We start from the raw sequence: 13,522 nt of genomic DNA on the forward strand, positions 1-13,522 counted from the left end.
GGAGGGGGTCGTCCTGATCCTGTAATCCACATAATAATCCCCTGACGCTAAAGAGAAAAAGGCCCAGTTGTGTGTGTGTGTGTGTGTGTGTGTGTGGTCAAGTGTGTGACACGCCGTATTCCCGTTCTGCTACTGTCCAGCTCAGTGTTTGGTAAGAACCCCCCCCCCCCCCCCCCTTCACTCTTAAAGTTAAACACAAACAAATTTCCCATTGCGCTGTTCCTTTGTTTTATAAGAACCTCATGTACTTGCAGTAAAGTCTTGGCCAAAACCAGTGGGTTATTCCATCGAGCTGTAATTCCTTTTGGGTTTGAATTTCGGCATCAATCTTTTGCAGAAATCAGCATATGATTTTATATTTCATGCTCACTTTAAAATAAGTGAGAATGTTTTACCGTGAAGTAGAAGTGACTTGGGACATGGAGCTACTTAGCACTTCCACTGCAGCCAAAAACGACTCCAATACCAGACCTAATTCGTGAAATGAGCATTTCAAGGAATTCACCACACAGACCTGAATGCTACAGCCTCACAAAGACAACCAAGGATTTCTAGGTCAGGCTAATAATTGGAAAAATTGACTGTGGTTGTGGGCTCCTTTTTTTATTTTTTTTTTATTTTCTAAGACTGCAGTTTGTTGTATTTCCCCAACAGAAAGAATTTCCATCTCCTGGCATTTAGCAGTTCTGTCAGGGTGTGTAAGGTGGATTGGCCAGATAGGTTGAAGCATTCTCCGCATTAACAGGCCAGCGTTGTGGCAACAGCGTCTCTGCACACATTATCAATTAAAGTGTTGCCCTGTTCAACATGACCAGACAGGAGGATGGATTCAGGGAAAGGAGAATGCCTCCAGTTTGTCCAGGCGAATTCCACTGCTAGAAATGACACATCTCAAATGGATTCTCCAGATTTTTTTTTTTTTTTTTTGTGTGCAAACCACCACTGGTGAATGTGGCGGCCATAGTAGGAGAAAAAAACGGGGAATGATAGTAAAAATAAAAGACTGAGGGAAGAGAAGGAACGGGAGGTTTTCCAGGGTACAGCACCCCGCTGTTCAAACCTCATCATCTCTTTAGAAAAACGATGGAGTCTCCATGAAATACTGCTCGGTTTTTAACACAGGAAAATGTGGCAATGATAGATGGACGCCGTGCACTTCAGTGACTGCTCCGTGTAGGGTAATGCAAGGAAAGACAAATACAGCCCACGGCCGCCGCCACAAAGGGGTTCTGTTTCTGCTTAAGAAGTGGATCTTGCATCAGGACCAGCACGACTCACTTTGGCCTGTGTTCAAATGTTCTACTAGGATAAATAAGGACATTAGCGCCGTACTTCAGGAGTCAACACAACCTCACACTGTCCTATCTGTATCAACACCTTGTAGCTGCAAACCACAAACCAGTCTGTTGCTAAGATAATCAACCGTTTCTCAACGACAGGGGGCTGCAACAGAATGGGCCGGAGAGACTGATTAGCCGCGGACATTCCCCAAGAATGGTTGATTATACGGTATTAGCCCCAAACACACCACAGCTAATGATAGCAACAAGAGTTCTGGTACTAAAACCAAAGCTAGAGCGTTAGCTACAGCAGTTCTCGTACAGACACCAATGCTAAGGTTAGCTACAAGAGTCCTGGTACAGACACCAGCGCTAATGTTAGCTACAACAGTCCTGGTACAGACAGCAGAGCTAACATTAGCTACAACAGTCCGGGTACAGACAGCAGAGCTAACATTAGCTACAACAGGCCTGGTACAGACCCCAGAGCTAACATTAGCTACAACAGTCCGGGTACAGACACCAGAGCTAACATTAGCTACAACAGGCCTGGTACAGACCCCAGAGCTAACATTAGCTACAACAGCCCTGGTACAGACACCAGAGCTAACATTAGCTACAACAGCCCTGGTACAGACACCAGAGCTAACATTAGCTACAACAGCCCTGGTACAGACACCAGAGCTAACGTTAGCTACAACACTCCTAGAATAGACACCAGCGCTAACATTAGCTACAACAGTCCGGGTACAGACAGCAGAGCTAACATTAGCTACAACAGCCCTGGTACAGACACCAGAGCTAACATTAGCTACAACAGCCCTGGTACAGACACCAGAGCTAACGTTAGCTACAACAGTCCTGGTACAGAGACCAGAGCTAACATTAGCTACCACAGTCCTGGTACAGACACCAGAGCTAACGTTAGCTACAACACTCCTAGAATAGACACCAGCGCTAACATTAGCTACAACAGTCCTGGTACAGAGACCAGAGCTAACATTAGCTACAACAGGCCTGGTACAGACCCCAGAGCTAACATTAGCTACAACAGCCCTGGTACAGACACCAGAGCTAACATTAGCTACCACAGTCCTGGTACAGACACCAGAGCTAACATTAGCTACAACAGTCCTGGTACTGGTAATTGGCCAGCCCTCAATAGACAATTGTTTTTTGGAAAGGTGATTATTTGTTATTATTTATATGAATTAATCAGTTCATTTAAATGATTTATGGACAAATAAATAGATGTTTCTTTGGTTTCAAACTTGGAGTCAACCTTGCTTCAGGTCTCAGAGACCACATTGATTTCAGGAGGAAAAACTCCAAACTCTGCTGAACTCTTCCCTCTGTTCTTAACATAACTGAAAAGGAACTCTGGTTGCACACACAGAAGCTACCCAGAAGCGGAGCAGCAGCTGATGTCTGATCAGTGACAACGTACAAGTCCACTTTCCAAGAAAAACCCGGGGCCAACATTTACCAGAATGTAATACCTGATCATGTAGCCCTTAATCTTTGCCTGTCGCTCAGCCTAAATGAAGAGAACACGGCCATTTGTACTAGGAGTGCTGCAGCGAGAGAATCCAAAGACCAAAAAGCCTTAACTGGCAGAAAACTGGCAGTTACACAGGCTGTCATGACCACTTCACAGCGTGCGCCCGCTGCCAGCAGCATCTGGACGAACAAGACTCGCAGCTTCGTAGGAGATTGGTGGTTCTCCAAGAGTTCCCTGGCAAATGGCGCACAAAAGGGCTGGATGCACAGAGTGATGTGGACGGTGCATGCACGGGTGGAGGAATTTGGCAGACGGAGAGAAGGGGAGCAGCAGTAAGGTGCATCATTACCCTGCTGTCAGACAACACACTGACTCTGGATGATTCAGCAAAAAAAAAAAAAAAAAAATCTGCTTTTTTTTCCTGTTCTGAGATGCATTTCTGTTGATGAGTTTACGATTTTTTTCCCGTTCTAAGATGCATTTCTGTTGATGAGTTTACGACTTTAAATTTGAATGATTTCACACCGAATTATTCCAACTGCTGTTCTGAGACCTGGACTGAAACCCTAGGTACACTCTGTCTCCTGAGGTGCACTCAAAAACAGTCACGGACTCAGGGTCGAAATCAGGGACTGGAAAAGAGCAACAGAAAAAGCACTAAAGATGTTGCGCCGAAATCTTATATCCTTTTCTTTCTGAAAACTGGCAGCTGACAGCACCAACCACATGTGGAAAAATCTTTCATAACTTTGGGACGGAATCAAACCATCAATAATGGACTGTTATGTCAAAACTGCGCAGGACTTAGAAGGATGATGGATTATCAGGAAAAGCTTGAAGAAAAAAGGACTTCTTGGTGCCGGCGGCGTCGTATCTCTACCTTAATGGATCCACGGCGGCCAAGAGAAATGTGGATAATGAGGTTTTAAAGTTCGACTCTGTGGTGTTTGGGTCAGACCTGCAGCCGATGTATCACTGCTCATCTCTGACAGAAAAAAAAAAAAAATCACACACACTGGGAAACACTGTCAGCTGCTGTAACACTGCACCCAACCTGCTGTGCATATATCCTGTGCTGTTCGGGGCTTAATGGAAAATCTGAGATTTAAATCCTGGGTTCACAGTGGAGCGTTTTCTTTGGGAAGCGCTCTCTTTTCTAGTGGAAAGAAGAGGAAAAACTTCACAGCAAAACCTTCTTCTTCTTCTTCTTCTTTTTTCTTTCAGATATATTTGGCCTAGATCCACTCAGAGCCCACTCCTGCGTAGAAAAGCCGGTGATTTGTCACAAATAAAACACTCACTTATCAGGATTCTGTGATTCCACGTGAGTTTCTTAGTCAAAGTCTGGGACCAGGCCCATTTATGTGAGGTGGATGAATGTGCACTGGAAGACAGGGCGAGAGTGAATGAATGAAGGGAGAGGAAAAAAAAAAAAAACATTACAGCAGGAGGGGGGGGAAAGTTGAAGGAGAGGCGAGATGTCAGAGCGGCTGCTCTTTTATTTATGAACTCACCGAGAGGTGGAGAGCTCTGGGACAGGAGCAGCCAACCTTTATGAATAAATAAAAACGCTGGTGCACTTACTGAAATAAAAGCCTCTCTCTCCACACACAAACTGCAGCGTGTCGACCAGCTCCGCCCCGCACAGGGTCTCCGGGCCCGCCCCTGCTGCCGCCTGAGTCAGGGTGAGGACGCACAGCAGTAGTGAGAGGGTGTGGCTACAGGAGATACAGCACATCGCACTCTATAGAGGGGGAGAGAGAGAGAGAGGGAGAGAGAGAGAGAGACATTTACAGTCTACAAACGTGACGTCCGTTTAATTAATGTCGACTAAACACTGAAAACGTCCATTTGGACCCAGACCAAAAGACACGGTCAGGTCTACACTGACTGGTGTCAGACTGAAACCAGCAGGACATGAACCCAGTGACCCCAGTGACCCCGGTCCAGACTAGACGCCGCGTGTACATGCAGCCCAAACGTGGGTTTAACAACAGTTACAACTAGCCCGAACATGGCTTTGAACAGACCAGATCGTGTGGCCCACGGATGTGGCTCCACAAAACATGCAGAAAATCCATCGGCCTTCGTTGTACTGTACCACACACGTGGGCCACATAAAAGTACAGATTGAGTAGGTTCAAACTGTCATGGCTGTGTACAGTTCACGTCTAGGAGACGAACCTGTGTGGGATTATATAGTTAACATTAAGTTTAGTTAAAAGAAAAGTGGGTTTGACCCAGAAAAATTAAGTAGGCCACATACCGTTAGGGAGTAACGTCGGGGTATAGTTACATGGGTTCCACATAAAAGTAGCCGACAAACCCATTGGATCATGTGTCATAGCCAACATTGACCCTTAATGTATCCTACAGTCTAGGACAGAGACAAGCAAAAATGGGCTACAAAGACCACCATCCACCAACCAGGTTAGTTAGGCCACACAAGTGCACCAAATACGGGTATGGCATTGAAAAGGGCTAACTATTAGTAGGTCAGATCTGGTTATGAGCTGCCCAGTTTATGTGTCCCACGTTGCTGTAAATATGGCTGATCAAAGCATGTTGTTGACCCGAGTTAGCGCGCAGTTGTGGCCCACGTAGGGTATTGAGTCAGAACTGCTGGATTTAATCTGGCCCAGAAGAAAAAATGGTTGTTGAGTGTAAATGTGGCCCACATGTCAGTACACAGACGTCAGCAGGTGACTCAGATTACAGCGCCACCAGGATGTGCTACATCAATCGTCGTGTATATTATTTTCCTATGGCGGAGTTTACGTTCAGTGTCATGCACTCCTGTATCCAGCTGTTCCTCGTAAACCCCATACAGTTGTATGTGGACTACATGGGTAAAACCAGTGTGGGTAGCAACCGACCTTCATCATATCAGACCGCACTAAGCCAACATGTCCACGTGTGGTTCAACATTGGTTCATTTTGGCTACACAGTGTGGGTCACATATGATTTCAAGGTAGGTATTTTTCATCGTTGGGGCAAATGTCAAAGACTTCAAATTCTCTATGTACGGCCCTGGCTTTCTCTTCTTGTTGTTATATATTTTTTATATCATATATTTTTACAAGTTCAGAACGAAAGTATAAATCTCAACTTCCAGCTCACGCCAGACCCAAACGGCGGGCAGAGAGCGTGTCCGTGACGCCTGTGCGCAACTGGAGCAGAAGTAGATTCTGGAAGGTTTGGGAAAAAACTGGAAAAAACCAAAAAGACGGTGTTTTTCCTAAGCCCTCCTCCCGCTGCTAGTCCTTACACCTGATAAGTTACCACCGCGGCTCACTGATGGGCGACATTTATAAAACACGGTCCCTCCGCTGAGTCATCCATCCATGCAGAAGACTCGGCATTTTCACCTGCCTGTGCCAAAAGCAGCTGCCTGTGCGCCATTACGCACGAAAAGTAAAGTGCTTAAAACTGGAAAAGTGCAAAAAAAAAAGTAAGAAAGCTCCACGAGGATCTTTCCAAATCCAAAATGTGAGATGGAAAACGGCTCTCCCGCCAAAGCCAGTGGAGAGAAAAAGAGCGCGCGCCAAATATACATAATAAAGAGCGTAAACACTGGACATTATCCATCTGCATCACGAACCCGTGCAGCGGCAGCGCACAGAAGCGTTCCGTGTTAATCTCTCCATCTCTCGGTCCTGCAGCATCAGGTTAAACATTAAGCCTTTAATAATGCAGACTCAGCAGAATTAATGTGAAAAGTTGCACGAACACAAAACTGATTTTTTTTTTTAATAAGATCGCACGGTACGGGTTGGAAATGCGTCTTTATCCCAGGGTTGGACAAATAAAATAAAAAAAATACATGTTTGGGAAAAAAAAGAGAATTAAGAACAAATCTTTGCAGAAAATCCGTTTTTATTCCCGGTTAAAAATAACACACGCGCTCTGGATGTGCAGCTGCTGCTCACACACTGAGCAAAGTGGACAAAACATGAGATAAATGCTCGTCGGTGGTGCATCCCAAACGAGTTAAAATGAAATAAAACCAGCAAATTGATTAAGAGATTAAATTGAAATAAAGTTAGCATAAAAACAAAAATCAGCCGAATTCTGTGGTTAATAAGACAAGGATGCTGTCTGCAAACAGCCTGGGAGATAACGTATGAAAAGGCAGGTAAGTTACCTTGAGAACATCCCAGAAATGCCACTGGAAGGACGGAGCAGAGATGGACATCCCCACGGCCACGGGTCTCCGCAAGTCAAAAGCCCGGCGAGAATGAACTTGTTTGAAGTCATTAAAAAACGGGGCCGAGGAGGAAAGAAAGAGGATGAGATGCGATGCAATGTCACATCTCAATATTCCCACTTTGTTCCATTGCGCAGGCTCGTTTTGGAGAAGTGAGATTTAGCGAACAGGAGACGGATTTAGAGAGAAAATCCCTCACATTTATCTACATTACACAGACATTTTCAACAGGAAACAGCTGGGGCAGCATTTGCCTCCTACTCGTCCTAAGTTATTCATTAAGGATTTTGGGCACATGTTCAAATAACGTCATTTCTCTCCCCCCTCCTCTGCACCCCCCTCCTCCTCTTTTTCCTCCCCTCTCTCTCTCTCTCTCTCTCTCTCCTCAGAACGGGATTGAATTTTGATCTCTCTGAGACTTGTTCACTTCAGATCGACCTTAGGAAAGGCAGCAGCAGCAGCAGCAGCAGCAGCTCTGTATATGTAAGGCGTCATTTTAAAGCTGGAGACCCAGCTGTAGTCCGCTGTGGTGTCGTGCGTAATTTGGCACAGCGTAAAAACCCTCAGCAGCCCCGACTGTACAAAGTCTGATGTGATCAAAGGTGGAATAAATCATTTTTTACTAAGTCAACATGTATATATTTTTATAATACATATATATACTATATATATATATATAATTTAATTTTTTTAAATTTCTTAGCAGGCCATCAAATAACATTAGTTCTTCACCTGACCTTAACTTCTAGCAAGAGATTTGAGACTGAACTACACTAATATTAATTAATTAATTTGATCCATTAAGCCAGGGGTCGTCAAGCTCATTTTTGGTTCAGGCTCCACGTACAGCCCGATGACCAGTACTATCGTAATTACATATAAACAACAATAGGCCCATGTTTCCTCCTTTGTCTTCCTCCAAATAAGTAGAAGTATATTAGAAAATATTCTTATTTAGTAAAACATGGTTTGACAAAACATCACCAACATGAAGCATTTTTTTCACTATCAATTTTCATCAAGCAGGCCAAAGTGAAATTCCTAGTGGGCCAATTTTGACCCACAGGCCGTATGGTTAACAGCAAAACTTCCAGATAAAAATCCTCAATGTATAAAGTACTGGGAGAATTTCGACACATAAACTTAAACCGATTAGACACGGTACCAGAAACCAAGTAAGTTCCTCTGAGGGTCCCATGGAACTACATGAAAGTCCCAGCGCCCGCTCTTAAATCGCCTGAGCCGGTATCAATTGGACTTCTGTTCCGCTAAAAAGTGAAGTGAAAATGTGTGCGCTCCTGTGTCACAGCAACAGTGGTTAGTTTGACAGGGACTGTCCCCCAGACCCGGCTCTAACAGGCTGCGGTTCATTAGCCGCCGTGTCGGAGTCTTCTAAAGTTCCACAGCAGCTCGATCCTGTCATGAGCTGTAAGTTTAAAAGGCGGCGTGTAAAACAAGCTTCTTGATCTTCACTGCCTCAGACATCCGCGGTGGAGGAGTGGATTGACCACTCGCCGTACAGTAAGAGGAGCCCAGGACTTCCTGCGTGTCGTTCGCCTGTTGTACCTTCTCTTCAACTGGTCTTCACGTCCAGTTTCGACTGACTCACATATTTATATCCACGATGACCTGGTCAGATGCTAAAACCTGTAGGACGGAGCCGCTGGACCAACGTAGACCACGTGAGGCGCTCAGGCCTTCTACCTCAGAGACAATCACACATTTATCATAGTTGGTCAAGCCACAAGCCGTCATATTCAAAAACAAAACTGTCCATTTTATATAAAACAAAAAAAGTCCAAATAAATAAAGGATCAATGTGAATTAAGGATCTAAGAAATTGTAACACTGAAACAGTACTAAACAAAGGCAGCGACGGAGGGTACACAGACTCACAGTTTTGGTAAAAACCACAGTCATCAAACCTGGTAGTGATGGTACTCTGATACTACTTTTTTTTATATCCGATACTTGAAGTATTTTTGCCAATGCCGATATCAATCCCATACCTCCAGCATAACCCAGGACGCCCACGCTGAGGAGATAGCGTCCTGGTTTACGACTAGTTGCACAAAGTTGATTAAGTTCAGCATCAGATCAGACGGCCTATTTTTTTTTTTCAATACCGATCCTGTGTATCCAATCAAGCCATCGCCAGTTGAAGTAGAACAGGACAACTGTGGACTGGGACCTTGAGGACTCTGGAGTTCTCAGTTCGTCTTTTTATTTGAATTATTTGTCTAAATTTGATGAGGACTTGACTTTAGTGGCGCTCTTGTTGAAAACACAAATTGTTCCCGGTACTCGGTAGGACGTGGCTTATGACCAAAGCGTTCCTGTTCCATACAAGTGTGAGCCTCTGCTCCTTTTTCTGCACATTGTCACTGTTATGTCTCGCACTAAATCAGTCACTGGCTCTGGTTTCCAGTCAATAACGAGCAGGTTGTCTGCAGATGACATCCGATGCTTCTGTGAACCGAGTGACTGATGAGAAAAAAAGCAGTGGAAAAGACAAAAAAAAAAAAAAAAGGACACGGGGGGATTGACAAGGAAGAAGAAGAAGACATGACTTCATTCACTCATATTTGTAGCCATCGCTCTGGAGAAGGACTGAGGAGCTGGTTCCTCTCGCACTGCCCTCGGTTCCACCTCCCACCTCCTGGGAAAAAAATGGTTCCAGCAGCAGGGACAGAGTGAAGCTTCACACCAGAGCTCAGGCTGGAACCGGAAACATCCATGCCTGAATGTTTCTGTATGTGTGGTCCTAAACTAGAAGGTTGGATTTAAAGGTCGCCGGGGTCAACGGAGGTCAGATGATTCAAAAACCTGCAGTGAACCTGTTTGACAGGACAGTTAGCAGAGGTCATGACCTTTGTTAGTGAACTGAAATCAGTAGATATCCAACCCACACAGGCTGCCACAAGAGGCGCCTTTAGGCATGTGGTTCCTCTGGGGCTCGAACCCAGGCCCTCCTGGGTGTAAGGCAGGAGTGACTATCGTTACACTATGGCACCACTAAGAGGCCTGGAGGCTGCAGCCACGATGCCCAGGCTACTGTTGGAATCTTAGAGAGATGATGACCTAGGACGCCACACGGTGGAGGACTGGTTATCCCATGTGTCAGTTTAAAAACAGAAACTGTTTCTACTGACTCACATATTGGAAGATGATGATGATGATGACCTGTTTGCTGGTTTGATTCCCATGTTCCCTTAGGACGTTCCCATGTTTCTTAGAAAGTGTCTGACCACGTCACGCCAAATTCCCCACTAATTACAAAAGGGTGGAGACAGCGTTACAGACCAGTACAGACCATGAGTTTATACGTGCGTCAAACCAATGTGGACCAACTGAAGCTGTGGGACACGTGTGCTAAACAAGATGCAGAGTCATCCTCGTTAGATTCTGCTGGAGAACAGTCTGGAGACTGGATCTCAGCTGCTCTGACGCTGAGGCGTATCAAACTTTAGCCCCATCAAAGGCGTTTCACGCTGGCCGCTGCCACACGTGTCCGCACGTCTGTGACCTCAATCTGTGACCTGACTTATCTCTTCCTGATAAATGCCGGCGCGGCGGAAAGACGTGCAGCGAGCGGCGTCTCGCTGGATTGCGTCACTGATGTGACGCTGATGGCTGCGATTGCGATGCCGACCACGATGACGACGGAGATGCTTCTGGGATTAGGAGGAACAAAGCTGCTTTTCAGACCAACAGATGACCTTATTAGTTTAGATCAGGCATGCGGTCGGTCACTGATGGTTGTGAGCCCCCTCCCTGCCTCACCCCTCCCTCACCACTCCTGTATCTCTGTCAGCACCGACTGATCTGAGATGTGAAATGATCTCCGTTCTGGTGACTTTCAAAGACCTGCTTCATCTCAGATCTTCCTGTTATCACTGGAGCTGTGGTCTGGCTCTGCTGATATTGATGATGGCCTGGTGCTGATACAGGGGCGGGGAGTAGAACCAAGAGAAGAGGGGAGAAAGTCAGGGAGGGAAGGGGGGAGGGAGGGTTCGCTGACCTTCCCCTGCTCACTGTCTCCAGTGCCCAGTGCTGCGGCCCATCTTGGTGCCAGGTTTCCCCCCTTCACTTCCTCCCCCCCTCCCCCCCCCACCCTCCCCCCCCCCCTCCCTCTTCCCCTCCCTCTCTCTCTCTGGGTCTCTTTTCTCTTTGGTTACAGGACGTTTCAGCCCCCAACCCCTCCACACCCCCACTCCTCCCCCTCTCTTCTAACAGCCTTGTCTTAAAGGAAACGTCGTTCACGCCGAACTCAATGACCGGGGGGAGGCTTGTTTTCACTCCCCTCTGATGTGGGTAGGACGGGGGGGTGGGGGGGAGTCCTCGCTGCAAAAAAATGTCCATCTCTGCGAGACATGTTGATCAGCATCAGAGTCTCACTGGTCAGAGGGATTCTCTGAGGAGCTGTGTGAGGATGAGGAAACAGACAGAAATATCTGCATGTACATTTTGACCAAATGAAGAAATATATCGAAATATTTCTAAAATATTTTGGTCGATGAAGTAAAGATAAAATTGGTTAATTTGGACCAAAATCAACATCTGTTGAAGCCATCCTTGAAAATGTGTTTGCTACACTTCAGAGAAGCTCTTCTGATCGGAAACTGGTTTTCTAGACAAATTAGCCGACAGACATGTCATGACAGAAGAGTCTTGGGGAGATGGGCTTTTTTTGCAGCGTTTTTTGACAGCAGCAGCAGCAGCAGCAGCAGCATCCTCTTTGGTGCCCTCCTGCCAGAAAAATTGTGTTCCACTCAGACGGATCCACAGACAGCAGGGCAGAATGCAAATGAATGAGAGTGATGGGAAGAAGGCAAAAAATCCGAGCAGATGAAAACCAAGATGGTGCCTTAGGTTTTTTCGACACAAGAAAAGAAAATGTGTGTGATCGCCGCAGCCGTATGGAGGATGAAGTGTCTGTAAAAGGTGCTGATCATCACTTCAGCCGTCGCTGATCTTCAGCACCATCAACTGCAGGTGCATCAAATCCTGACAAAGTCCACTGCGGGGACGGACAGAACACCGAGCCTGGAACACGGCATCCTCCTCAACTGCTCTGGACCGGTGCTTGTGACACCACAAATGATCTCAAGACTTGTGAAGAGCGTGCAAGCATTCCATCTGCTACGAGGTCCAGGAATGTTCCACTGAGTCACGACCCAAAATCACAACAAATACTTTAACATTAGCGTGTAGAGTAATTGCAGCCTTGATGTGGTTTTGGTGGATACGACTAATCCTGGCGCGGGGGAGCGCTCACTGTCCAGGTCTGCTCTCGTAGTCATAGGTCAGCTCTGATTTATTAAAGTGTGGTTTCCTGTGGAAGCACAGACGGTGGCCACAGACAGAATCAGCATCTTGAGCTTGTCAGGTCACGGAAGCTGCTGCTGCAGCATTTATATCACTAAACCAAACAAAGTACATTTGAGAACCACTGACTTCCAGGAACTGGTGTAAAATTGCTAGTTCTCTCAATTGGCGTAGGTGCAGGAAAGTTGAAGGTTTTGTTTGCTGCTTTATTTCACTCATAAACAGCTTTCCTCCAGCTCTTCGTTTGAATTTGTAAACAATTTAAAGACAATTTTGTCGTTGACATTAACACACAGGGCACCGTTTGTGTCCCTGCCGGCAGCATTAGCCCAGACCGTCGCAGTCAGCACTGGTGAATATCAAACTAATGTCATTTAAGTGAAAACATTTATAGCTGACTTTAATTAAAATTAGCCACTCAGATGAGTAGGCATTCAAAGGTTGCTGCTGCCGCTGACGAGTTTTCCAGCCTTTGACTTCCACCAGTGATTATTCCTGGCATGTCATGAATTTTGGGATACGTTCGAATGCAAAGGTTCCACCTGTCGTATCCTTCGCAGCAGTGGAAATAAAAGTGGGCTGCATTTGGTGGAGCCTGTAAAATGGAACAGGCGTCTCTGCTCGGCAATGTCACATTCAGAGCTTTCACAAAGAACAAGCGCCGCTGCTGGTTCTGCTCAGGTTCTGAGACCTGTTGTGTTAGCAGCCTTGGTGTCCTCAGCAAAGTTCCACTGCATTAACAGCAGGTGGCACCCTTCTTAGTACTGACTCTACAGTTACTTTAAAATAACAACCTTTTCCACCCTTAATGAGCCTCAATGTTCATTGGTAACAAAGTATTTTTAGTTCAAACTTCCAACGGGGCAGACATTCAGGCAACTGCCTAGGGGCCCCCCGACCTGGAAGGGGCCCCGAGAGACAGCTGACATTGGTTCATAATGGACCAACAGGAAGGTCTTCATGGTCGCTCTTGCCTGGGATCCCTAGGATTTCTAGAAACTCCCCATGTCTACCAACGAGGATTTGTTTTAGGATCCCTAAAGGAAGGACAAACCTGTAGGTCATGGTAGTGTACGTACGTATTACTGGTTTGGTGTCACCTGACATGGCCCGAAAAAAACAAGATGAACCAAAACTGCTGTTTGTGCTGTTTACTGATCACATGACAGCCTGCGCTCTCTGTTGTGGTGGAGGTGGTGTTGGGG

The 13,522-nt window shown here is 46.1% G+C and overlaps 1 protein-coding gene and 1 long non-coding RNA gene across 2 annotated transcripts in view; one reads left to right on the forward strand and one right to left on the reverse strand.

Moving 5' to 3' along the window:
* igf1 (insulin-like growth factor 1) overlaps positions 1-7,218 on the reverse strand; it is a 15,266-nt gene extending 8,048 nt beyond the window's left edge. Inside the window, 2 exon segments of the mRNA NM_001294198.1 lie at positions 4,366-4,525; positions 6,927-7,218. Of these exon segments, the coding sequence (NP_001281127.1) occupies positions 4,366-4,525; positions 6,927-6,977 (211 nt within the window). The 5' untranslated portion in view covers positions 6,978-7,218.
* Positions 10-3,188, forward strand: LOC112487297 (uncharacterized). Its single transcript, XR_003050257.1, has 2 exons — positions 10-1,509; positions 2,677-3,188. It is a non-coding gene; the product is annotated as an uncharacterized LOC112487297 (long non-coding RNA).
* Positions 7,219-13,522: the final 6,304 nt, after the last annotated feature.

The sequence above is a fragment of the Cynoglossus semilaevis genome, chromosome 8, assembly GCF_000523025.1.
Source record: "Cynoglossus semilaevis isolate Cse_v1.0 chromosome 8, Cse_v1.0, whole genome shotgun sequence".
In the NCBI taxonomy this organism is placed as follows: Eukaryota; Metazoa; Chordata; class Actinopteri; order Pleuronectiformes; family Cynoglossidae; genus Cynoglossus; species Cynoglossus semilaevis.